General features: G+C 51.6%; 1 protein-coding gene across 1 annotated transcript; it reads right to left on the bottom strand.

Moving 5' to 3' along the window:
* On the bottom strand, positions 1–20,214 carry LOC133629475 (immunoglobulin lambda-1 light chain-like). The gene is made up of 7 exons (XM_062020122.1): positions 19,924–20,214; positions 11,744–11,763; positions 7,089–7,147; positions 2,213–2,497; positions 1,578–1,640; positions 1,135–1,251; positions 1–584 (listed from the first exon to the last, which is right to left on the bottom strand). The coding sequence occupies exons 1-6, from the start codon at positions 20,212–20,214 to the stop codon at positions 1,136–1,138; spliced, it is 834 nt and encodes a 277-aa protein (XP_061876106.1). The 3' UTR covers positions 1–584; position 1,135.
* Positions 20,215–25,190: the final 4,976 nt, after the last annotated feature.

Genomic DNA, 25,190 nt, shown 5'->3' with positions numbered 1-25,190 from the left:
AAACTAAAATGCTGTGTCCATTGGGCAGAAGAAATGGCAGGTTTAATAAACACTTCCATGGCTCAACATTGTCTGGGTGAATCACTTCACATCCAACACAGGTCTTCTCATCCACACTAGGAAACTGTTGGTGTTAAAGCTAGCTAAGAAACATTAAAGCTATAAAGAGCATCTGCTCTGCCTGGATTCTCCCAGCAGTAGTACAGCAGTAATGCAACATGCCTGTAAATGCTGTTTTAAAAGGGTCATATGTCCATGAGGACTGGGCTTTTCAAAGCTATTGAAGCAGGCTGGATGCTTCTATGCAGAGGCAAGAACAGTGGAGGGGATCAACTTGTACTTAGCAGGGCAATGAGGACAAACACAGTCTCCTCAGTTCACAGAGGAAAAGAAACAGCAAAAGCAGCTACAAGCCTTAAAATCCAATCAGCTAGACAGGCAGGACTCAGCAGTATGGAATGTCTGGAGGGGAGGGTGCTCTGTTGCCTTCTGGATGGTTGTTGTCAGCAGATTTGGCTGTTTGACCCGTTGGGACAAGCTCTCTCCAGCTGCTCTTCAGGGTGCTGCTGCCTTGCTTCCACCAGCTGGAAAAGTGACATTTATACTACATTTAATGCAACTGGGGCTACATTTGTCTGATAGCTGTGAGACCAAGACAGACACAAAACTCAGCCTGGACTATCTTTTATGCTTCTCTGTATACTTTAAGACTCCATCCTCTCTTTCCTCCCACTACTTCACATGTTAAATGTTTTCAGAGCCTTGCTTTTAACCCCTTATTTGTCTTCATTTTTCTACCACTGGAAATAGTCCATGAGATCTCTCTCAGGCAATACCTGAGTTGTTGTGCCAAAGTGAGAACTGAGTGAGAACTTTCATATCCAAACTGAGCTTTGGCTATGAAAGGGGCTGTTTTCTTTGTGGTTTGGGAGCATTTTCAGGTGGGTCTTTTGGTGGTTGTTGGGGGTGAGGTTTTAGTTAAGCATTGTTGTTCTTTTCCCCACAAACCTAACAAAGAGTTATTTCAAGGGAGGAGGAGAACAGGTATAATGATAGAGAAGCACAAAAAGACAAGGGCTCATTCCTGGCATGAGCTTCCAGTGCTTCTACAGCTCAAGCTATGTGCTTCCTTACCTCAGAAGAGAAGCAGCTTGATGCTCATGAGTGCACTGAAGGCAATACTTTTTGCCAGCAGGACTCTCAAGCCCAACACAGCCACAGACAGCATGTTGGTTTTCTCCCCTTCAGCATCTGCTCAGTGACAGAGAAAAGTTGAGAGAAATCATGGCCAAGATTTTAACATTATGACACTGTCAGAAAGTGGGGAAAAAAAAACCCAAACCCACAGGTTATGAATTCGGGGAAAGACACAACAGCAAAAGGAAAGATGCTAGAGATACATGGCAACAACATGGGAGGGGGATGTCTGGCTATGTTGCTCTGTATTGCTTTGCTGCTAAACCTTGGAAAAGCAGGTTCTGTTTGATGAATATGTTGTATTTTGATACCCCTGAGAGAACAGATTTGCATGCATTTACCACCAACATGTGGCTTCACCACCTATTGAGCTAACTGACCTTGTGCAGAGGTGTCCGTGGTGTGGCAAACGTCCTCTGGTGCTGATTCTCCAGCCTCCTTTTCTGTAGCATGATAATGAAAATGTGTTACAAAGCCATGGTCACATTTTTTTTAAAGGGCCAAACAAAATGTTCACATGAGCCTTCCCATGGGAACACATGGGCAGTACAGCCTGAGGCTCAGCCAACCACTCACTAACTCTGACCTTAATGGAGAGGAGAACATTCCTCCATGCATCTGCAGAAGCCAAAAGAGCTGTTGAATTGCTTGGGGATTGGTATTTGAATGAGCTTCATGAGGAAAGAAACAATCCCCTTTTTCAAGACACCACTGTAACTTTTTGCTGTGGTTAGAAAGGCTGTTTCAGGCTGTGCCAAGATGTTTGCTGCCATGGGGCCAAGTATTTAGTCATAATTAAACCTTTAACAAGATTGTGCCTTACTTTTCTCCCTAAAAAGTTGTTAAACAGCTCAGAACACTTATGCTTTCAAATATCTTTCATCCCCACTTGCTTAAGTACCAGGTGTCCTCCCCATTTCTGCTGGTTACCCAGCACAGCCCTCACTAGCAGGAGAAACAGCATCAGAAGATGCTGCCCCAAGAAATAAGTCACATCTGTAGCACAAAACTGTACCTGCTGGTGTCTCATTGGCTGTAACATCTCTGCCATCATATTTGGCTGTGCAGGACACCTCTGTGCCTTTTGTCACATTGACCACCTTAACAGTGTCATACAACCCTTCTGGTGACAGGATGGGTGTAGTTTGCTGGTATATGACTTCACTAGAGGACACCTCCAAGGTGACGTTCTTGGTGTAGAACTTCCTTGCCAAACAAGCTGCTTTCCCAGTGTTGCCATCTCCTTCCAGTTGCTTTGACTTCATCACAACGACTTGAGGCTCAGAGTGGTTTCTATTGCCTGTGAAAAGACAGCATTGTTTGGGCATGATTGGGTTTGATTGCCAACTTGCCTGAGTGCTGTCACTTGAAGTTCATGTGTAGTGACTAATTCCTGGCATCACCAATGACTACCTGCCTTTTTTTCCCCTCATTATTTCTTCCTGCTGCTTCTAAAAGACAGAGGGTAAGGGTTTCCATGGGGGCTTTAACTTCACAGGATTCTAAGCCTCCTTTATCCAAAGCTCATTCCTACTGTGTGAACTCTTTATTTGATAAGTAAATGAGAACTTTTATGCCTTCTACTCCAAGAGTCAACTCATAACTGCTTTCTCAACAACTTAACTACTAAAAATAACACTTCAAGGACTGTCTGGCATATTCATGAGACAGGAGAGAATAACTGGTTGTCCTTAACTCTCCCTCCCCCAAATCTTCTAAAAGGTTTAACCAGAGAGAGAGTAACAGGACAAAGAGAAGTCAGTTTGTTGCTTCTTACTCCAATGACTGACATCACTTGCAGAAATGAAGTGCTGCTGCTGGAATGGGGGACAAGGTTGATCTTTTCAATAACAGATGCTCAGATGCAAGAACGACTTTTGTCTCTGAGGGGAGTAGGAGAGAAGCCATCAGAGGTCTGTGCATTGTGCATCTCCACTTCTCCAGGAGTTTCTGACAAGGTCAAGAACTTTCAGCTGGGGGGAAAGTTTTCCTCACTAGACATTGCACGTGCTGTGAGTTATTCCAACACATGCAGGAGACAATGAAAAAGAGTAATACTGGTACTTGGTTCAACAAAAACTCTTATGTGACCTTTCTCATCCATCTGGCTGGGGGTGACCTGCTGGAGAGCAGCTCTGCACAGACACACCTGGGAGTGCTGGGTGATAATAAACTGACCATGAGCAGCAACGTGCCCTCGTGGGCAAGAAGCCAATGGCAGCCTGGGGGAATCAAGCAGAGTGTGGGCAGCAGGGCGAGAGAGGTTCTGCTCCCCTCTGCTCTGCCCTGGTGAGGCCTCATCTGGAGTCCTGTGTCCAGTTCTGGGCTCCTCAGCTCCAGAGGGACAGGGAAGTGCTGGAGAGAGGCCAGTGCAGGGCCACCAAGATGATCAGGGCACTGGAGCATCTTTCATATGAGGAAAGGCTGCGGGACCTGGGGCTGTTTAGTCTGGAGAAGAGGAGACTGAGGGGGCATCTTAGTTACAATTATCTCAGTGGTGGGTGTCAAGAGGTTGGGACATCCCTTTTTTCTATGGTATCTAGCAAGAGGACAAGGGGTGATGGGATGAAGCTGGAACACAAACAGTTCCATTTAAATACAAAGAGAAAACCCTTTCAATGTTTGAGTGAGGGAGCCCTGGCACAGGCTGCCCAGAGGGGTTGTGGAGGCTCCTTCCTTGGAGCTCTTCAAGACCCCCATGGACACATCGCTGTGTGACCTGATCTAAGTGACCCTGCTTCTGCAGGGGGGTTGCACTGGATGATCTCTAAAGATCCCTCCCAACCCCACCATTGTGTGCTTCTATGATCTGCTGCAACATATTGTTTGTTCCACAGCTCCAGGGGCAGGTAGAGGTATAATGCAGAATTTGTGTAATAAACTGATCTGAAGGGAAGAACCAATGAACTTGGGATGTCCATGGAGAAATCTTCTTACAAGCTTCCTTGGATTATCACAATAACCTTCAGAGGTAATGCTTTAGTGTTAAGATAGCAACAAAGCTCAAGGCATGACAATCATGCTCTAGCACTGGAGTTCTGAAAGAGCCTACAAGATGCTGACAAGCTTTCAGAGGATTTGAAATCCCTGCTCTCTCATCTTCCCAAAGAGTTACTCTGAAACTTTTGCATACATTTGGGTTTTTTTTTACTTTCAAAAGGGTTTTAGAGTTCAGTTTCACAACTGCAAGAGGCTTAATTTCAACTACACAGCAGCAGCTTCGTTGGACATACAAGTAATGAACTTGAAGGGGATGTCTTTGAAGGAGACAATTGGTCTCAAAATACCTCAATAGCCAACAAATCATTGTGATTTATTGGAAAAGAAACCATCTTTGCCCTCTGATGATAAGATGGAGAAACCAGGCTGGCTCCACATACAAATGTCAGGACAAGAGTAGCAACGTGAACTCTGATAAAGCCAAGAAACTGAAGGGAGTCATCCAGCATCTTTCCTTGCCAGAAAGAGCTCAGCTGGTGAAGGCTTGTTAGACACACAAGAAAAGATTTCCATGTCCACTTTGTCAGGAGCTTGCTGATGGATCTCTTTGCTCAAAAGAGATGCATTAAGCTTTGAATTTTCATGGCAGCCTGGTCAAGAGATCCTTCAGGTGGAACATTTTGCTCTATACAGGGTGCTATTTCAAGGCTTGATCAAGGGGCTCTGATTTTACTCCCTTTGCATGCCATACCCCAATACTGAGGAACTGAGGTGCAAGCCAAGTAGTACCCTGACACAGCTTCACCTACAGCAAACAGATACCAAAGAGGAATCAGACATTCAGTTGGACCCCAACTCTGAATCATTTAGCAAGATTAAACTAGTAGAGAAACGTCCATGAGACTTCATTCAATGCTTTTGTACATCATCCTTATCTCAGTGCTGTCTTGCTAGTCCTGACATAATGGGAATTCATATGAATTTCAGTGTCAGCCTGCACAGAAACTTCATTTCCCTTCAGATTGCCAAAGCATGACTTTAATACTTAAAGCATCTAACTGCATTTGAGAATGTAATACACAGAAAGCCTAAAGTCTAAGCAGCTACTTTAAAGCATCAGGGAGTCACTGGCTGAGCTTAAGGAGGAGGGAAAGGAATAAAAGTAAGAATCCAGACAAGAACAACTCAGACAAGGTTCATACACAAAGGATACAGCTCCCCAGTCAGTTGAGTCCTGCTCCCAAAAACAAGCCCAGCCTTAACATATAGTTAAACACATCAAAGGCTCATTTTGCTATTCCCCCCACATACATTTCCTTGCCAGGTGCTGTAACATGGTTCTGCCAGAGCCTGCTAGTCCTGTGGCTTCTTTGTTATCTGACAAGAGGCTTTTTGTGTTCTCTGATCTCCAGCATTTTTAAACAGTCAGTAGAGTAGCAAGCTGCTTCTCTGGCATAGGGCACTGAGCAAGATCTTCAGCAGGAGCAAATCTACACAGTGCAATTGCAGTTGATAAAGAGAATGATTTCTTTATCAGGCTCCAGAAGCATCAACTGAGCCCCACTATTTTGCATTGTCTGAAAACACACACACAAATCCCTACAGCTGCTTGCTTTGGGGACTGATTTATGTACATATAGGACCCTTTATGTGAGAAATAAAGAGTGGCATGCCAGCATTTCTGTGAATGAAATGGCATTTCTATGATTCTCCCTCCCTGTCTTTTGTTGAGTGTTTCTTCTTGCCACGTTCCACTATTCTCTGTGGCATCTTTTGCTACTTTTGACAAACAAATAAGCAAATACCAGCTTCCAGTCAATGCAGACTGGTGTTAAAACAATGGAATCTGGCAGTTTCTACTGGCCCTACACTTCCAACTGAGGATTTGCTGGTTGGAAAGAACAGATCTTCCTCCAGAATGATAACTTTGTATGCCTTTAGCCCTTTGGAATTAGAAATGGACTTAAATGGCTCCAAAACAGACATTTATTCCCATGCAAGACACTCAACAGTCCTGGACAGCTATTGGGATAGATATTGGGACTAAGGGAGTCCCATGGCTTTCTGGAAGAGCAGTTTAGATATGTTTTACATGGGCCATTCTTGCAGCACTTTAAGGACTTGCAGACCTCTAGAAGCATCACAGCAAGTCTCAAGGTATGCACCTGGATAACAAAGATCTACCTAACAAATTCATCTCCTGTCCCATTATTCACACTCCCACAGGGAATCTTGGGGTGGCACCAAATAGAGCTGGGAAGGACTAAGGCTTGTTGTAATCCCTACTCACCACAGCTGCATTTTCAAAGCCTGGGCAACCTCATAGCCAATTTTCTTTCATTCTAAGCAGCCTTGGATATGAGGCAGCTGTGAAAGTTTAAGCCCAAGGATATTTAACCACCTTTGGTTGACCTGCTTCTACAAGGGGGGATTGGACTAGATGATCTCCAAAGGTCTCTTCCAACCCCTACCATTCTCTGATTCTCCTCTGTTTGCATGCTAGTGGAATTATTTACCTGCTGACACTACAAATGTGGTATTAGGGTCAAAAACTAACTTCTCATACCTGAGAGCTAAAGATCCATCTCAAAACATCTCTCCACTGTCAGCTCATTACTGAGCTGTGCATTCCTGCTCAAAATGAGGCAGTGCAAATCCACTGGAGGATAAGACACTTCACAGTAAATTTGGGCCAGAGTGCTGTCCAGACTGGGAATAAGACACAACCACATTAAGTATTGCACACCAGGTGCTTGGGGGTGATGGAGCAATAGCAATGGCTAAAAGCCACCCAGTTGTTGCTGTGAAGCCTTCCTAAGCAGACTCAAGCTGGAAACTCCAGACAGAAGGATGAATGCAGCAGAAAGTTCTTACAATGAACCCAAACCATTAAATCCCTTCATCCCCCACCCCATATTGACAATATATTTTGCAAGGAGCAGGATACTTACTTGGTTCAACGGTGAGAGTCGTCCCGCTGCCAAAGACGAGCTTATTTGTCAGCACGCTGCTGACACGTGTTGCAATAACTCACTCTCCTTGTGCATTCACAAATGGTGTAAGAACAGGAGTTGAAAAGCCAGATCTTTGTCCTAATCATCCCCAGGAGGCCACGTTTCCTTCCAAAACTGGAAAGGAGAAAACATTAAGTAACCAGTTCAATGATTTCAAAGTGAGGGCAGGAATCCCAAGGTCTCCTTTTCTTCCATCTTTTACAACTGCTTTGAGCTCTGCACCCCCAGGATAAATAGAAGTATTAGAACAATGCTGCATTTGCCTCCTTAATCATTTCAGCCACCCAGCTCCTTTTCTCCCCCAAAATATGTTGCCTGTTTTCCTCCTCTAGGTTTTTGTACAGGGCCCTATGCTGCTTATATCACTGTGGTACCCCCAGCCCTCACAGTGATGGATTTCATTGCAAAAACTGTCTCTTCCTGCTTCTTGACTACACAGAGTTTGGATTATACAACCACGTGACTTCTTGAGTGGTTTCTGACTCAATCTACCACACAGAGAAAGGTGATGTCTGTAAACAGGGAAGGAACATGAAAAATCAGGACTTTTAGTGCTATCTCAAAGCATTTCTGACCATCTCCTTCCCCTTGAATCTGGTTTCAGTTCTGACCATCTCCTTCCCCTTGAATCTGGTTTCAGTTCTCAGGAGCCTGAGGAATGTGCCTTATCTGGGCTCTGGAAGTTGGTGTCTGAGGGTCATTTAGTGCCTTAGAAAGTCTTGATGCTGTTTCAAGATGATGAAGTAGGCAAAATCATAGAATCATACAATGGTTGGGGTTGGGAGGGACCTTTAGAGATCATCTAGTGCAACCCCCTGCAGAAGCAGGGTCACCTAGATCAGGTCACACAGGGATGTGTCCATGGAGGTCTTGAAGAGCTCCAAGGAAGGAGCATCCACAACCCCTCTGGGCAGCCTGGGCCAGGGCTCCCAACACTGTTTGTGTTGCAGCTTCATCCCATCACCCCTTGTCCTGTTACTATCTACTATAGAAAAGAGGGATGTCCCAACCTCCTGACACCCACTCTTTAGATATTTCTAAGTGTTAATAAGATCCCCCTGAGCTCAGTCTCCTCTTCTCCAGACCAAGCAGCCCCAGGTCCCGCAGCCTTTCCTCGTATGAAAGATGCTCCAGTCCCCTGATCATCTTGGTGTCCCTGCACTGGCCTCTCTCCAGCACTTCCCTGTCCCTCTGGAGCTGAGGAGCCCAGAACTGGACACAGGACTCCAGATGAGACCTCACCAGGGCACAGCAGAGGGAGAGAAGAACCTCACTTGACCTGCTGCCCACACTCTGCTTGATTCCCCCAGGCTGCCATTGGCTTCTTGCCCACGAGGGCACGTTGCTGCTCATGGTCAGTTTATTATCACCCAGCACTCCCAGGTGTGTCTGTGCAGAGCTGCTCTCCAGCAGGTCACCCCCAGCCTGGCCTGGTGCAGGGGGTTGTTCCTTCCCAGCTGCAGGACTCTGCCCTTGTCCTTGTTGAACCTCAGCAGGTTCCTCTCTGCCCAACTCTCCAGCTGGACGAGATCTGTTGGATTAGCTGATGTGGTTTAATGGACTCAGCTTCATGTGCTGAAGGTGCTGATGTTCTCACCTGTTTGATTTTACTGTGTCTTGTCTGAGTTATTCTCATGAGGGTCTTGGAAGACTTTTCCTGATGACACACACCATTGTTTCCTCAGCCTCTTTGCTCTTGACCACAGTGCTGACCATGCTTTGGGCTCTTGATTGATTGACAGAAGCCTCTGGCTGAGTTGGAAGGTGGGGAATATCTAGTCATGCCTGACTAAAGCTGGCTTTTTCATTTGATTGTGGAGCAGTTTCTGCATCCTCTAAGACACACAAGGAAACAGCATGAACTCATCCTATCACCGCCCTGTGTGGTTCCACACTCTATTACTCCACGTGTCTCTTTGCATCACTCTTGTTACTAAGCACCAAGCTCTATTTCTCATTTCCAATCCCTATCTTTAGTGCCAGTGCTGCTGTATTTTCCATTGTGAACATTGCCATGTTCATCTGCTGTTCCCTTTCCTGTGTCAAAGTGTTTTCTCCTCCTCATTCCCTCATTCCTCCCAGAAAGATGTTGAACTATCTGATGGGACAGTGTCAGTCTCTTGAAATGTTGGCAGGAGAAACAGAACAAGCCCTAAATGCCTCCTGTGACAGACCTGGGTACTTACAGCTCTCTCTCTCATACTCTTTGCCTGCTGCCAAATCTTCCCAGAGCAGTGAGAACACACACAGTTTGTCACTGGGATCTCAGATGCAGTTGAACACCCTTTTCCCTTTGGTTGGCCACAGAAACACAGCTGCCATCACAGCCTCCCACAAGTTGTTGCAGTACCTCTATGCCCCTTGCCAGGAAAGTCAGCTCAGAGAGGTGCAGCAAGTGCTTTGCCTTGAGGCCAACAACAACTGCCTGGGATGGATTTAACCCCCCTCTTTCCAGGTCTGCCCTGGCCCTGCCTGTGTTGCAAACACTGTGCCCTTTGCCAGCCCTCTGCGGCTGCAGAAATAGGGGGGTGAGGTGATACCCTGTTTCCATGGGGCACCAGAAACCATGGTGTCTCTTTCTCCAGGGTGCTGTTTGCTGATGACTCCATCAGCCTCTCACACAACCAATTCCTTGGTCTGTTGCTCAAAAGCCACCTGGCCAGTGTTTGTCTGCTTCAATGAGGAGAAACCAACCATGATCACTCTAAGGGGCAAAGATTGGAGTGATGCTGCTGCAGCACTTGACACTGGACTGGTAGGAGGATAAATTGTTCTCTGTGAACTCAGCTGAAAGAGTTTGGCAGAGAAACAGAGCTGGCACCAGGAATCAGGCCACACAAGGAAGGAGGCAACACCTTCCCCTCTCTCCTTTTCTGTGTCAGACAAGGAGCTTTTTCTGATTTATCCACTCAAAAGAGTGGGTACACCTGAAGGACAAAGCCCTTTGTCTTTCCCCAAGCTGGGATGGTGATGAATCCACTCTCCTGTCCCTGGAACAGCTCTGAATGAGCACAGCAGGGACAAGGACCTCTCTCAGGCACATGGGGCTTGTCCCCTACTCTGCCCTTCCTGAAACCTGTTCTTTCAAGATGGGCTGCAGTGCCCCATGAGCAGTGTCCAGCCCCAGTGCACAGCACCAGCAACACAGGATGAGTGAGCAGCAGATTGGTGCATCCCCCATCCCCCCTCTGCAGAGGAGGTCAGATGCCCAATGCCACTGAGCCCTGCAGGGATGGCAGAAGGGGAGCCAGGGGCTGGTTGGTCTGCAGCAGCCAGCACAGCTCCACAGAGCCCTGCAGAGCACAGGGGAGAGCTCAGTTCCCAGGAGGCATCACCCCTTGTGATGGGGAACACCACCACACACACAGCAGCACACATGGCCAGAGCCACTCACTCTGCCTTTCTGCAGCTTCTCTCTGCTTGCAGACCAGCTCTGCCCACATCTTCCCTCCCTCACCCTTGATCACCACACTCACCCCAAGCAATGCTACAGACTGGGGCACAGAGGCTGGAAAGCTGCCCAGAGAGAAAAGACATGAGTGTTTATTGTCAGCAGCTGAACATGAGGCAGCAGCATGCCCAGGCAGCCAAAAACATCAATAGCATCCAGGCTTGTATCAGAAATAGTGTTGGCCAGCAGAACCAGGGCAGGGATTATCCCTTGTGCTGGGCCCCTCACTGCCAGAGACACACTGAGGGGCTGGAGTGTGGCCAGAGCTGGGCAGTGGAGCTGGGGAAGGGGCTGGAGCACAAGGCTGATGAGGAGCAGCTGGGGCTGTTGAGCCTGAAGAAGGCTGTAGTGGTTTGCCTGGGCCAGGTTTTTGGTAGCAGAGGGGCTCCAGGGGTGGCTTCTTTAAACAAAGAGCTGCCAGAGGCATCCCATGTAGCTCACAGGGTTAGGGCTTGGACCCTGCCCCTGCCCCAGACCTGGCCAGTTACTGATGGAGGTCACACCTCTGTGAATAACAGATTGGAGAAGTTGCTGAGCAGTTGCAAATTTGCAGCAGCATCAGGGAGGAAGAGTGTGGAAACATCTGCACAGACACCAAGGTCAGTGGAGGAGGGAGAGGAGGGTGCTTAGGCACTGAAAAGGCTCCCCTATGGTGCAGCCCATGCTGAGGCAGCTGTGTCCCTGCAGCCCATGGAGGCCACAGGGAGCAGAGACCCACTGGAGGAGCCCAGGCTGCAGTGGGTGGATGCCTGAAGGAGGCTGTGACTGATGGAAGCTCATCCTGGAGCGAGCTCCTGGCAGGACCTGGGAGCCCTTGGGGGAGGTGTCCATGCAGAGCAGCTTTGCTGTCAGGACTTGTGACCCTGTGAGGACCCCAGGCTGCAGCAGTCTGTCCCTATGGGACTGTTCTCCCATGGGTGACCCACGCTGGGGCAGGGTGTGAGGAGCTGCCCTGTGACAGGCTCCATAGTGGAGCAGTCGGTGAGGAGCTGCAGCCCATGGGAAGGAGCCACACTGGAGCAGTTGGTGAGGGACTGTGTCCCATGGGAAGGACCCCAAGGTGCAGCAGTGGGAAGTGTGAGGAGGCTTCTCCCTGAGCAGCAGCAGTGGAAAAGTCCATCTGTGATGAACTGACCACAACCCCCATCCCCATCCCCTGTGCTGCTGGGGGGAAGGAAGGGGAGTCCTGGGCAGAGGAGGGGTGGGGAGAAGTGTTGTTAAGATTCAGTTTTATTTCTCATCTCCCTGTTGTTACTGTTCCTTTAATAAATCAAACCTTTTTCTCCCCAAGTTGAGTCTGTTTTGCCCGTGATGCTCATTGCTGAGTGACCTCTCCATCCTTATCTCAGCTCACAAGCCATTTGGTGTATTTCTCTCTCTTTCCTGTCCAGTTTAGGAGAGGCAGTGACTTTATGACTGGGTGGACATCAGGCTAAACCACCACAGCTCACTTGGCAGCAAAACCTCTGCTGGGCAAAAGGAGATGTGCTGTAGGGCCACCCCGACCTTCCACTGGAGCTGCACTGCAGGCTGGTGCTGCTGGGACACTGGAGATGGCCCCAGGGCTGGCAGGTTGTCTCTTGCTCTTGTTACAGTCTCACATCTGGGGGGAAAAACAAGCACAGAATACCTCATTGTGCTGAAAAGCTCCCAAATGACACTTTACCTCCCTCATTTCTTCTGCCCAGTCCTCAGGCAGCTAAGCTGAACTGAGTGGACCTGACCCATGCCCAAAAGCAGAGCAGGGCTATTAACAGACCCCACCAGCTGGGCTGTGGCTGGGTACCTGTCCTGCTGGGAACCAAAGCAAACAGCAACAACTGTTTCCAAAGCACAAAAGGTTTTGGAGTGTGTCAGGGGTAAGGATCAGCCCAAGACATGGGGAGATGGCAATCAGCAGGGGCAGGGCAGAAAGGGACAAAACCAATTAAAATGTCCCTTTTGGAGTCAAACACTGGAACACTGATGCTGTAACTACACATCTCTCTGGGAGCAGCACTGAAAGAGTGTGGGAATAGTGCCCAGATTCGAGACCCAGAGTTGGAGCTCAGCCAGGAGGTTTCTGTTACAGCTCAGCTTCGTTTCCTCTCTCTGTGCACACGAGCAGCACAGAAGTAGCGGGCAGAGTCCTGTGGGCTCAGGGCACTTAGAGACAGAGCTGTCTCAGACCGGGAATCGTCCCGGGACACCGTGGCTCGACCATCCACTGCCCGTCCGTATCGAATCACTGCTGAATCACGGTAGATAAGGGACACCCACTCCAGCCTGCCGCCGGGTGCCTGACGGTACCACCACATATAGGATGTTCCGAAGTCGAAGCCGTGTCCGCGGCAGGAGAGGAGCACGGAGTCCCCGGGCGCTCGCTGCCCTCCGCCGGCCTCCAGCAGCGTCCACTGCGCCCACACGCCTGCGGACGGACGGACGGACGGAGAGCGCGGGCACCCGGCACGGCGCGCCCACGGCCCGAGGACGGGCACCCGCCGCCCCAGCGCCCCCCGCCCGGCCCGGACACAGCCGCCACCCCGCTCTGGCCGCCAAAGCCCCGCGCCCGGGACAATGCCCCGCCGGCCCTCGTCGGGGCTCAGCCGCGGCTGCTCCCGCACTGGGGCAAGCCGGACACACAGCGCTTCCCTCGCTCTGCTCCTCCCTCTCTCCTCCTCACTCGCCCTCGCCCTCTCCCGCCTTCTCTCTCTCCCTCTCCTCCTCCTCTCTCTCCATCTCCCGCCGCCCCAGCCCCGGGCTCGCCGCCCTCCCCGCCCGCCGCCTCTCACCTGCCGGCCCCAAGGCCAAGCCCAAGCCCAGCAGCCACGGCCCCGGCCCGGCCGCCATCGGCGGAACAAGGGCCCGGCGGGGCCGCACACGAGCCGAGCGGAGCCGAGCTCGGGCCCGCCGCTGCCCGCCCCGTCGCCTCGGCCCCTCGCCGCCACAGCGCCCGCGCCTCTGCCCGAAGCCCGCACGGCCGCCCCGGCCCGGCCCGGCCCCCCGCACCAAACGCCCCTCCGAGCACCCACACGGGCGGAGCGGGGCGGGACGTTCTGCAGGGAAACACTGCAGGGTTGTGGTGCACACCAAATTGGCCGCGATCCAGCAACGGGCGTCGGAGGCAAAGGCAGACAGTGGCATCCTGCGCTCTCTACCCCTCCCTCTCCCTCTCCCTCTCCCTCTCCCTCTCCCTCTCCCTCTCCCTCTCCCTCTCCCTCTTCCCCTCCCTCTCCCTCTCCCTCTCCCTCTCCCTCTCCCTCTCCCTCTCCCTCTTCCCCTCCCTCTCCCTCTCCCTCTCCCTCTGCTCCCATCCTACTGGCTGTCAGCGGCAACTCGCGGGTCTCTCCCTGTACCCCTTCCCCCCCATCCCATCCTGGCCCTTCTCCCATCCCCTGTCTGCAGGGATCAAGGCTTAAATGATCCCACACACCGCTGTTGCTCCTTGCCCTGTGCCACCCCTCCAGCTGAGGTGGGTAAAGAGAAAGTTGTTTCAATTGCCAGGGTACCCTTTGGGTGTCTTTGCCTGTCATTCCTGCCATGACACAAGCAGGTGTCCTTCAGATCCAGTCTGATGATGCTCTGTGTACTTCATTTTTCGTGCTACTGAGTAAAAACCTCTTGTAGTAGACGTGATGCAGCTGCAGGAGGCTCCTTGTTCTCTTCATAGAACAGGCCAAGCTGAGTCCTTGGGTTGCCCAAACCAAATCACCTTTGGGTTCTCAGTGCTGTCAAACAGTAAGTGCAACCACAGGGTAACTTCATCATCATCATCTTTGCTTTCCTGTTCCTCACCCCTCCTGTGATGTTCCTTGGCAAGGCAGATTTTGCATGAGTGGACATGGGGCTCATGTTAACGTGGTGTTTCAGAGCACAGTGATCCTGGAAGGACAGAATCAGCCCTTCTAAGGGAGCTGCTTCATTTTCCACAGAGAACTGGCCCTTGTGGAACTTGTCATTCCCTGGAGATCTGAATGCCTGCAGGAGGAATGCCAGTGTTTGCCCCAGGAGCTGCCAGTACCAGAAGAGATTCCAGTCCCTGTCCTCACTGGGGGACTGGCAGGGCAGAAGCACTCGCTTCCCAACTGTGGCTGACACCTCAGAGAAGAATTGCTTTGGTGGATCACCTCCAACCAGACCTGCAACACAGGCAGAAATACACCTGCAGAGCAGCTTGCTTCCTTCTCTCACTTGTTCTGTCTTTTGTGTTTGCCCCAAACCTGTCTGTCTTTCCAAAGGAAAGTATCTACTTCCATCACCCCTCTGCATTTCTCCCTTGTCCCTTCTCCATCTTGTCAGCACAGACCTCTGTGTAGCCTACTAGAACCTGTGAGAGACAAAAGGAAAATCACACATACATCCACCTGACTGGATTAGCAGGACACACACTGGCACAGCCATGGTGAAGATGATTTTTCCTGCCTCCCATATCCCTGTTCCTTGAGAATCCCTCAGCACACTGTAGAACCAGACTCTCAGCAGCACAGGGTTCCAGAGCACGTGTCAGTCACACCTCTGGGGTGAGGAGGGCAAGAACAAAGGCCATTCACCCATTGCCTTTGCTTGTCTTCACAGCAGAGCGACAGTCTCTGTGGCTTTCTGCACGTTGTCATGCCTTTCCTCTCCCTTTGTAAGCTCTTCTGTGTAAGGGAACATCTCTCCCTTGCTGTAGAGTGCATCTGCTTCTGTGTGCTCTTTGTTGCTGGGAGGGCTTTTGAAGGCACAGCAGCTTCTCATAACCTTCAGGGCTCTGGGAAACACAGATGTAGGTTTCAGGTGTCTTTTAGCCCTTCGTTTTGGAAGCAGCTGCTCAGTATTTGACTGTGCATAATGACTTGGAGATGGGGAGGAAGCGAATAAAAGGGAAAGAAAGATATTTTAATGTGTAAGGGGTTGGCTCAGTGCTGGCTGCGGCAGAGCAGGAATGGAGGGACCTGCAGCCCCATCCCCAGTGCAGCTCTACACCTATGCAAGGCATAAAGACAGGGCTTGGGGCTCCCCCACATGCTGCTGGCACAGTGGTGAGGAAAGGGACTGAGACTGTGACAAGTAAAATCGTGGTGTGTGGAGCCTCTAAGTGGAGAAATAGAGAGAGAACTGTCTGGATGACCAGGCCCAGAGAGTGGTGGGAAATGGAGTGAGGTTCAGCTGGATGCTGGTCACCTGTGGTGTTCCTGAGAGCTGGTTGAATGACAGAGACCAGAGGATGGGGATCAGTAGCACAGAACTGAGTTGGAGGCCTGTGGCCAGTGGAGTTGCACAGGGATGGGATCTGGGGCCAGTCTTGTTCAACATCTTCATCAACCACCTGGATGAGGGGACAGAGGGACCCTCAGCAAGTTCCCTGCTGGCACCAAACTGGGAGCACTGGCTGATTGCCCAGAGGCTGTGCTGCCAGTCAGTGAGCTGTGGGCAGGCTGAGAGGAAGGTGCTGAGACTCCCCAAGGGCAGAGTCCTGCAGCTGGGAAGGAACAACCCCCTGCACCAGGCCAGGCTGGGGGTGAGCTGCTGGAGAGCAGCTCTGCACAGACACACCTGGGAGTGCTGGGTGATAATAAACTGACCATGAGCAGCAACGTGCCCTCGTGGGCAAGAAGCCAATGGCAGCCTGGGGGCATCAAGCAGAGTGTGGGCAGCAGGTCAAGTGAGGTTCTGCTGCCCCTCTGCTCTGCCCTGGTGAGGCCTCATCTGGAGTCCTGTGTCCAGTTCTGGGCTCCTCAGCTCAAGAGGGACAGGGAAGTGCTGGAGAGAGGCCAGTGCAGGGACACCAGGATGATCAGGGGACTGGAGCATCTTCCATACAAGGAAAGGCTGCGGGACCTGGGGCTGCTTGGTCTGGAGCAGAGGAGACTGAGGGGGCATCTCATTAATAGTTACAAATATGTGAATGGTGGGTGGTTGGGACATCCCTTTTTTCCTATAGTATCTAGCAACAGGACAAGGGATGGTGAGACAAAGCTGGAACACAAAAAGGTCCATTTAAATATAAGAAGGAACTGTTTCAGTGTTTGAGTGCCCTGGCACAGGCTGCCCAGGGAGGGTGTGGAGGCTCCTTCCTTGGAGCTCTTCAAGACCCCCATGGACACATTCCTGTGTGACCTGATCTAAGTGACCCTGCTTCTGCAGGGGGTTGGACTGGATGATCTCTAAAGATCCCTCCCAACCCCACCATTCCATGATTCCCCAGGGCTCAGTGTTGCTGCCTGCTCTGATTGGCAACTTCAACGATCTAGACCTTAAACCCAGACATTTTATCACACATTTGTTGTCAGGCCTGCCTTTCTGAGACCTTCAGAGGAGCCTACACCTCTTCCAATGCCTCCCTCCCTGCTCTAAAACACGAGGAGGCAAAAAAGGACCAGCACATTGTTTCTCAATTGGGTCCAAGCCAGGACAGACAGCCCACTTGCCAAGTGGAACACAGACACCCAAAAGCATGCCCCAGGCTGGTATAATTTAGTGAACTCCTCCAGCGGAGTCACCCCCCACGCCGATGCGTTTTGCACCAGGAACGACCCGAGGAGCGCTCGGGAGCGATCGCGGCAGGATGCGACCCAAGCGGCGGGCGGCAGCGCTGTCGGCTCCGCTGTGTCGCCCCGTTCGTGTCCGACCGCAGCCCCGGCTCGTCTCGCCGTGTCTCACAACGCGCACCGGTACACGGCTGCATCCCCGCACCGGGGCTTGGAGAGCCACAGCCCGCTGGAACGCCGGTCTGCAGACACCCACAGCCGCCCCGACGGCGACCGCAGCTCCTGGGACCCTCGGAGAGAGCTCACGAGCCACTGGGGAGCCCGGCCCGGGAACTGACGGTACCAGTGGATGAACTCGGTTAACTTGATGTTGGGGTGGGAGCAGTTGATGGTGATGGCGATGCCTTCGGTGGTCTCTGCCCACGGCTCCTGCTACACCTGAGCTCTGCCCGCAGCCACTGCCGAGGGAAAAGAAGGGAAAAGCGCTCACAAGCTGCTCTGTGCCCAGCCCCGACTGCTGCTGCCCGGACGAACCCCGCAGCAACGCGCCCGGTGGTGAGGGGAAGAGTTTGCAGCCGTGTCAGCGGGACCCTGAGGGAAGCGGCCGTTAATTGCTGGCGCAGAGCTGAGTGTGGGAAGGTGCATCTCTTTCCAGGTTGCCTCAGAGGCCATGTGCTGCACACCTCTCATCACTCACTCCTAGTCCAATCCTTTGCACCCTCTCCAGCTGATTCAAGTTTTCATTGCCACTCAGTGCCCAGAACTGAATGCAGATGTTCATCTGACAGCTCTCCAGAGCTCAGACATGGAAGGACTAAGCTCTCATATCCCCCCTTCCCTGTGACAGCACAGCACTCTGACTTCAGCTATGGACCCACTGCAGTCCCCAAACCCTTTACTGACCAGTGTCTTTGCACTGTCACATCTCTGAAGTAACAAGGTAAAAGCTTCACTCTGTCACCATCAGCTCTGGAGTAGCTCGAGCCCAGCATCTGCTCCAGTGCAACGTGCTTGTGCTTAGTGGCCAGCACAGAAAGACCCAAATATCTCAAAGGGTGATGCTGTTCCTTCCAGATATCTCAGATGATGAGGGGAAGGGAAGTGGCCGTTAATTGCTGGCACAGAGCCGAGTGTGGGAAGGTGCACCTCTCTCCAGGTTGCCTCAGAGGCCATGTGCTGCACACCTCTCATCACTCACTCCTAGTCCAATCCTTTGCACCCTCTCCAGTTGATTCACGTTTTCATTGCCACTCAGTGCCCAGAAATGAATGCAGATGTTCATCTGACAGCTCTCCAGAGCTCAGACATGGAAGGACTAAGCTCTCATATCCCCCCTTCCCTGTGACAGCACAGCACTCTGACTTCAGCTATGGACCCACTGCAGTCCCCAAACCCTTTACTGACCAGTGTCTTTGCGCTGTCACATCTTATATCTCTGAAGTAACAAGGTAAAAGCTTCACTCTGTCACCATCAGCTCTGGAGTAGCTCGAGCCCAGCATCAGCTCCAGAGAGAGGGGACTCAGCCCTGTCCCAGCAGAGCTCCCTGGCAATGCTCTCAGCAGAGGCTTTGGCTTACACTTGGTCCCCAGCAGAAGCAGCTCCAGAGAGAGGGGACTCAGCCCTGTCCCAGCAGAGCTCCCTGGCAATGCTCTCAGCAGAGGCTTTGGCTTACACTGGCTCCCCAGCAGAAGCAGCTCCAGAGAGATGGGGAAAACTCCACACAGCTGCAGAGGCAACAACAAGAGACCCTCAGGCTGAGCTGATGGAGGAGGGAAAGAGCTGCACATGGCACATCCTCATGCCTGGCAGCTCTGGGACATCCAGCTGAGGATGGCTGGATCCTCTCCCTGACAATGACACTTCCAGCAGCCCCACCAGAGTGGCCCAGGCTGACACCAGTTGCCTGTGTTATCCCCTCCAGCACCTGAGCTGAGTCTGCTGCCTGCACTGCTGCATTCCTGCCTTGGAAATGCTGGGACCTTTCATCCCAGAGCTCAGATGCAGCCTTCACTGGGCAATGGGCATGGCCCAGAGCTGGAAATGCAAAGGCAGCAGTGTTGGAAATGCCTCAGGCAATTGTTACCTCTGCAGAGGCTGCCTCAGGTCCTGCAGCCATGAAGGGCAGCTAGAAAAGGCAGCCCAAGTCCCTGCTCTCTCATCCACCTCTCCTGCCTCCTCCTCAGGAACAGGTGACTCTGGAGCCCCTTCTCTTTCCCTTCTCCCCCTGCTAAAGTAACTGTGGCCAGCCCAGAGGAGGAACCCCAGGAGCCCAGCCTGAGATTCTGTGCTGAGGACACAGCTCATGGCATCGCTTTGGCAGAGGCTGAGCAGCCAGGGCTGCCCTTGCACAGCAGGGCACAGGGGGCTCTGCAATCATGGCCAACATCTCCCTCCCCTGCCTTATTCTCTCTCCCATCTCCTGTTGTGCTGGGCTGTAGGAGTCCCTGAGCCAAGCTGGGGCATGTGCTGGCCGCTGGCCCTGCGTGGGGCAGGCAGATGGATGCCCTGTGGCATCTCCCCTGTGGGTGATGGGCACAGACCTTCTGCAGCTGCTGCTGCTGCTCTCCCTGCTCTGGCTGCCTCCTCTACAAGTTTCCCACCTCAGAGCCATGCAAGTTTTCTGCATCCCAGCTTAGGACTCTGAGTAATCCTTTTGCTGCTGGGCATTGCCTCGTGTTGCCAAGGAGCAAAGGCAGTGCCTTGGGTGGCAGGGACAAGGTGGGGACACAAGCTGGGCTCTGATCAATGCCAGAGCAAAGAGAAGCTGCGACATGGGGCAGTGGGGCCCTTGCAGTCACTGACTCTTGGAGCTGAGCAAGAGCAGCCCCTGCCTGGCCTGGGTTGTTGCACAGCCCAGGCAGCTCCCTGCACCGCCGTGTCTTGCACAGCACAGAGGTACAAGGCACTGTCAGAGGCCTTGAGTGCCTCCAGCTGCAGGAGGCTGTATTTCCCCGTGGTGTTCAGCACGGTCCTGAGTCGCCCATTGACCTGGGAGGCAGATCTTGCCTGAAGGGAGAGCAGCTGGGGAGCTTGGCCTTTCCTCTGCTGGTACCAGAGCAAACCATAAAAGTTAGGGCTCTGGTAAGTGCAGGTAGTTTGGAAGGTGTGTCCCTGCTTGAGTGTGACTTGTCTCTCAGGCTGGGTGATGCTGACCTGCCCCATGGTGCCTGGAAGGAAGAGAAGGTCAGTAGCTGTGCAGGGAAAGGCTCTGGGCAACAACACTCCTCCTGCTTGCCCATCCCTGTCAGCTCAGAGGGCTCCTCAGCTCCCTGAGCACATGCAGGGCTGAGCTGAGTGGCAGCAAGGGTTGCAAGCAGGAGAAAAGGGGAGGCCATGGCAGACACATGCAGGCAGCAGACAGAATGGGAGCCCTGCTCATGGCAGTGGGATGGGAGCTTGAAGGGCCCCGGGGCAGCTGTGAGCAGATGTGCTGATGAGCATGGGAAAGGGAGAACAGAGGGACAGCAGAGAGAGCTGAGAGCTCCCGTGCTGAGAGCAGGTGGGTCAGAAGAGACAGGCAGAGAGAGGCAGGGTTGAAAAGGCAGAGAGGAGATGGAGAAGGGCTCTGAGGGATCTCTCCTTTGTGCTTCCCAACAGCAAGAGCACCTTGAGAGCAGCAGGGCAGAGCCACAAATGCCAGCTGACATTGCCCAGCGCTCTCCTGGCCTTCAAGAGCATTTCCCCACATGGTCTGAGGAGGCTGCTGAGGGTGTCCCAGGGGAAGAAGAAGTAGGTGCTGAGCTCAAAAAAGGCAGGACTTACCCAGGAGTGTCCCCAGAAGGATGAGGGCTCCCAGGTGCATGGCGAGAGCAAGCTGCCTGTTTGCTGTGTGAGAGAGAGTGAGCAAAGCAGCTGCCAGCCCCGAGCTGCCAGAGCTGCAGGAAACGACTGTGCTGGGGCAGCAAAGGGAGGAGAGAAGGGCTGTGTTGTTGCTGTGCCTGAGAGGCTCCTTGTGGGCTTGTCCCTGCTGCAGCAGCCAGCCCTGGGGGTCCCTGGGGGTGCCAGTGCTGGGAAGGGGCTGTTCCAGCTCAGCTCCCAGAGCAGCCCTCACCTCCCCAGCTGCAGGAACCTGCTCTGCTGCACACTCACTGCTGGGACCCTGGGCAGTTCAGGGGCTTTCTTACTCACCCAGGTTGCCCATCTTCCCCTGGGGGCCTCAGCTCCTGGGAGCTTCTTGTTACAGGAGACTCTTGTGTTCCCCCCATCTCTTGTTTCTTTCCTCTGTCTGCTGGGAACAATTGTCTTCCCCAAACAGGAGAGGAGGTCTAGCTGGTGCTGAGCTGCAGATATCACCTGGCAGTCCTGGCCCTCCCTGGTGTCCTGCATTCCCTGCCAGATCCTGAATTCACCCTCAGAGCTGTTGGAGTGGAGCTGAGGATGAGGATAGAGCTGAACAGCACTGCCAGGGGGGATGCAATCCACAGCTTGCTTCCCCATCCAGGTGCCAAAGGGGCATTGATGACTCTGATGACTCTGTGAATCTATGATGGCTTTATGGCTCTATGGCTTAGCTATGATGCCTCTTTGATGACTGTGAATCTATGATGACTCTATGATGGCTTTATGGCTCTATGATGGCTCTATGGCTTAGCTATGATGACTCTTTGATGACTGTGAATCTATGATGGCTTTATGGCTCTATGATGGCTCTATGACTTAGCTATGATGACTCTGATGACTCTGTGACTCTATGGTGACTCTATGATGGCTTTATGGCTCTATGGCTTAGCTATGATGCCTCTTTGATGACTCTGTGACTCTATGATGACTCTATGATGACTTTATGACTCTATGGCTTAGCTATGATGCCTCTTTGATGACTGTGAATCTCTGATGACTCGATGATGACTCTCAGACCACTCTATGACACTGATGACTCTGTGACCCCATGATGAGTCTATGAGCCTGTGTGGGGCCTATTTGGCCCCATTCAGCAGCCACCCACCAACACCTTGGCAGCTTAAAAAGAGAAGGAACAAGAACCAAAGGCCATCCATGCAGGCATCTTACCTCCTTCACCTGATCTTCTACTCTTGGGGATACACTGTTCTTGGGCATGGAGGACATGGCACTTGAAATGAAGCAGCTTCTGTGGGCACCTCGACCTTCTAGGGTCCTAACCCATGAGATTCCACCCAGCAGGTCTTTCAGGAGGGCAAAGATACCTCCCCTGAAGTTTAAGGTGCTGTCCTGCTTGGTGTCCTGCTTCTCCCCTGCAGGATCCTGACCTCCATCATCTCATGGCTGCTGCAGCTGGGAATACTCTGGGGTGTCCCCTTCAGTGCCACTCTCTGCCCTGAGCTCCTACTACTTGCACACCGTGGGTGCTACCTGTAGCCCCAGTGACCCAACGTTGGGCACCAGGGATGGCGATGGGAATCTCTCCTTGGTGCCACCACCCACCCTGGCACTGTGAGATCCCAAAAGGACCATGAGAGTGTGTTTTAGGAAGTGTATTTTATATGCAGTCTCAGAGGAAACACATAGGGAAAGGAAACACATTGGGAAAGGAAACACATTGTTTAAGTAGGCAATGTGTCAGAGGAACACTTCCTACACGGGATTTGTACTGTAGCTGCTGCTTATTAGTGGAATTAACAGTTCAAAGCAAGCTTGATCATCACTTCTCATAGGGATGACTTATTCCACAGAGAATGGTGTTATTAACCCATACAACTGACAGCAGGTGACACATTCACTCAGCTCCTGGGGTTACCCTTGAGGGGAGTCCCCACTCTTGGGGGCATTTCCAGACACACTCCAAAGAAGAGTGAGTAGGAATCCCACATCCCACAGAAATGAGACTGGGCTTTGATCAAGTCAGGCTCCTTGATAATGACTTTTGGCACTAAAAACCAGCCTGACTTTTATCTCTTTTTGCTGGGCACAGTGCCCTGCTACACTCCTGCAGTCAATCACCTTTATCTCCTGAAGTGGTAACGCAGGTACCTCTTGCCTTCATGCTGCAGAGATGCCCTGTAACTTTGTATGGCATTGTATTGGCTCTGAGGTGGTGCTGATTTTGCACAGCAGCCCTTGTAGAGCTGTGCCTTCTGTTGGTAGCTAGGAACATGTATTTATAGCACATCAATGTTTTGGCTGCTGCTCACACAGCATCAAGGCTGTCCCTCCAGCATTCCTTCACCAGTAGCTGTGTCCCGGCAGGGGCCAAGGCCAGGACGGCTAACCCAAGCTGACTAAGGAGATATTCTACATCATATGACACCAACAGAAACTTGTGGAGAGGAGCAGGAAGGGGGAGGCATTTGTGAGCCCCTTTTGCCTTCCAAAGCAACTGTTCCACGTCCCACAGCCCAGCTCCTTGGGGAGTGACCAGACATCACTGCTGATGGGAAGGAGAGGGGCACATCTTGCTTTGCCTTGCTTTGCTTCTCACACATCTGGCTTTGCTATTTCTTTGTTAAACTGCTTTTATCTCAACCCACGAAGCTCCCATCTTATTTTCTCCCCTCCCCTGGCTTGCTGAGGAGCGGTGTGGTGGGCACCTGGCATCCAGCCAGGCTCATCACAGATTCTCTGATTCTTGCACAGTACCAATATGACTGAATTGGAAACATCTTGTAGATACAGTCCCCATCAGGATAAAATATCTGTTTCCACGACACACATTCTGTTTCAGGAGGCAAGGAGTTAGAGGAACATTTACTACACAGCCACTGCTTCATTGAATTCACAGGTCAAAGCTGACTTGTTTCATAGAGACTGATGTAACTCACCCCCATGGATGGCAGCAGCTGGTTCTCCTTCACTCAGCTCCAGAGGGTAACCCTGAGGGGCATCCCCACTCAAATAGGGAACTTATTTGCAGTGACATACTGCAATTGCAATCCTTCTGGCTCTTCCTGCAGGTGTGTGTTCCATTTGCCATCCTCCAGTGCATGTCCCAGCTCAGCCACACGGCCTCGGCCTCGCTGACGGCCTCCTGCAGAGCAGCAAAGGCTTCAGCCCCTCAACAAGGTCTTTTTTCAGACATGTCAGCTCCCAGCAAGCTTTTCCTGGCAGCTTCTTTCCTCTCCTTGTCTTTGCTTTGCTCGTGTCCAGCCGCCACTGTCAATCTCATCACGTTGGAGTGTTGACTGGAAACTCCTTATTGCCCTCACAAAGCTGCACTGTGAGGGATTCCACAAGCTCTATGGGTATCTGATAACTGACACCAGCTGCTTCTGCCAGGAAAGTGAAGAAATATGAGCTGTGAAGTCAACTTTACAGAGTGAAGTCCACTCCACTCCAGCTGAAAATATGCCTCAGCAAAACCTTTCTTGTTACGGATCCCTATTCACAATTCTGTATCAGATGTTCTCTTTCATAAAGCTCTTGTGTCAAAAGGAGAGAACCCAGCAGTGATACCTGAAGTGCAACAGATGGTCTTTCATTTGTCATGCTTGAATTCTTTGGCATTGTAACAAAACTGGACACTGCTGACAGTAAATAACTGACTCAATAAATAACTGATTTGGTTATTTATTACCCCGTCACTCCAGGTAGTGACAGCTGGGTTCATCTTTCTCTTTCCTCTTGTGTTTCTCACAAGTGTCACATTTCCCCTACATGACCACCCCATTGAGAGTTTCCCATTTTACTCTTTACCTCTACTGTGGATGGTAAATTCTGCGTGGGGCTGTGCTGGTTTAGCCCTGGCTGGGTGCCAGGTGCCCACCAATATTACTCCCCCTCCTAAACTGGACATGGGAGAGAGAAACATAACAAATGGGTTTGTGTGTCGAGAGAAGGATGGGGAGATGACCCAGCAATTAATGTCATGGGCAAAACAGACTCAACTTGGGGGGAAAAAGGTTTGATCTGTTAATAAACTGTAAGAACAGGGAGATGAGAAACAAAATTAACTCTTAAAACACTTCACCCCACTCCTCCCTCTTCCCCTGTAATTAGCTTTGGGTTTTTTCCTCTCCATATGCTGATGTCAAAGCAGCTTTCAGCTGCTGACATAACAGTGCTGCAAACTGAAGCAGATGAATTTCATCTCCCTATGACCACGAATTTCACCTCATGACCCCAAATTTCACCTCATGACCCCAAATTTCACCTCATGACCCCGAATTTCCTCTCACAACCATAAATTTCCCCTCATGACCATGATTTTCCCCTTCTCATGATTA

Source organism: Colius striatus, unplaced genomic scaffold, assembly GCF_028858725.1.
Source record: "Colius striatus isolate bColStr4 unplaced genomic scaffold, bColStr4.1.hap1 scaffold_46, whole genome shotgun sequence".
NCBI classification, from domain to species: Eukaryota; Metazoa; Chordata; class Aves; order Coliiformes; family Coliidae; genus Colius; species Colius striatus.
The sequence above is the reverse complement of the archived record's forward strand: the minus strand, read 5'-3'. Positions and strand labels throughout refer to the sequence as shown.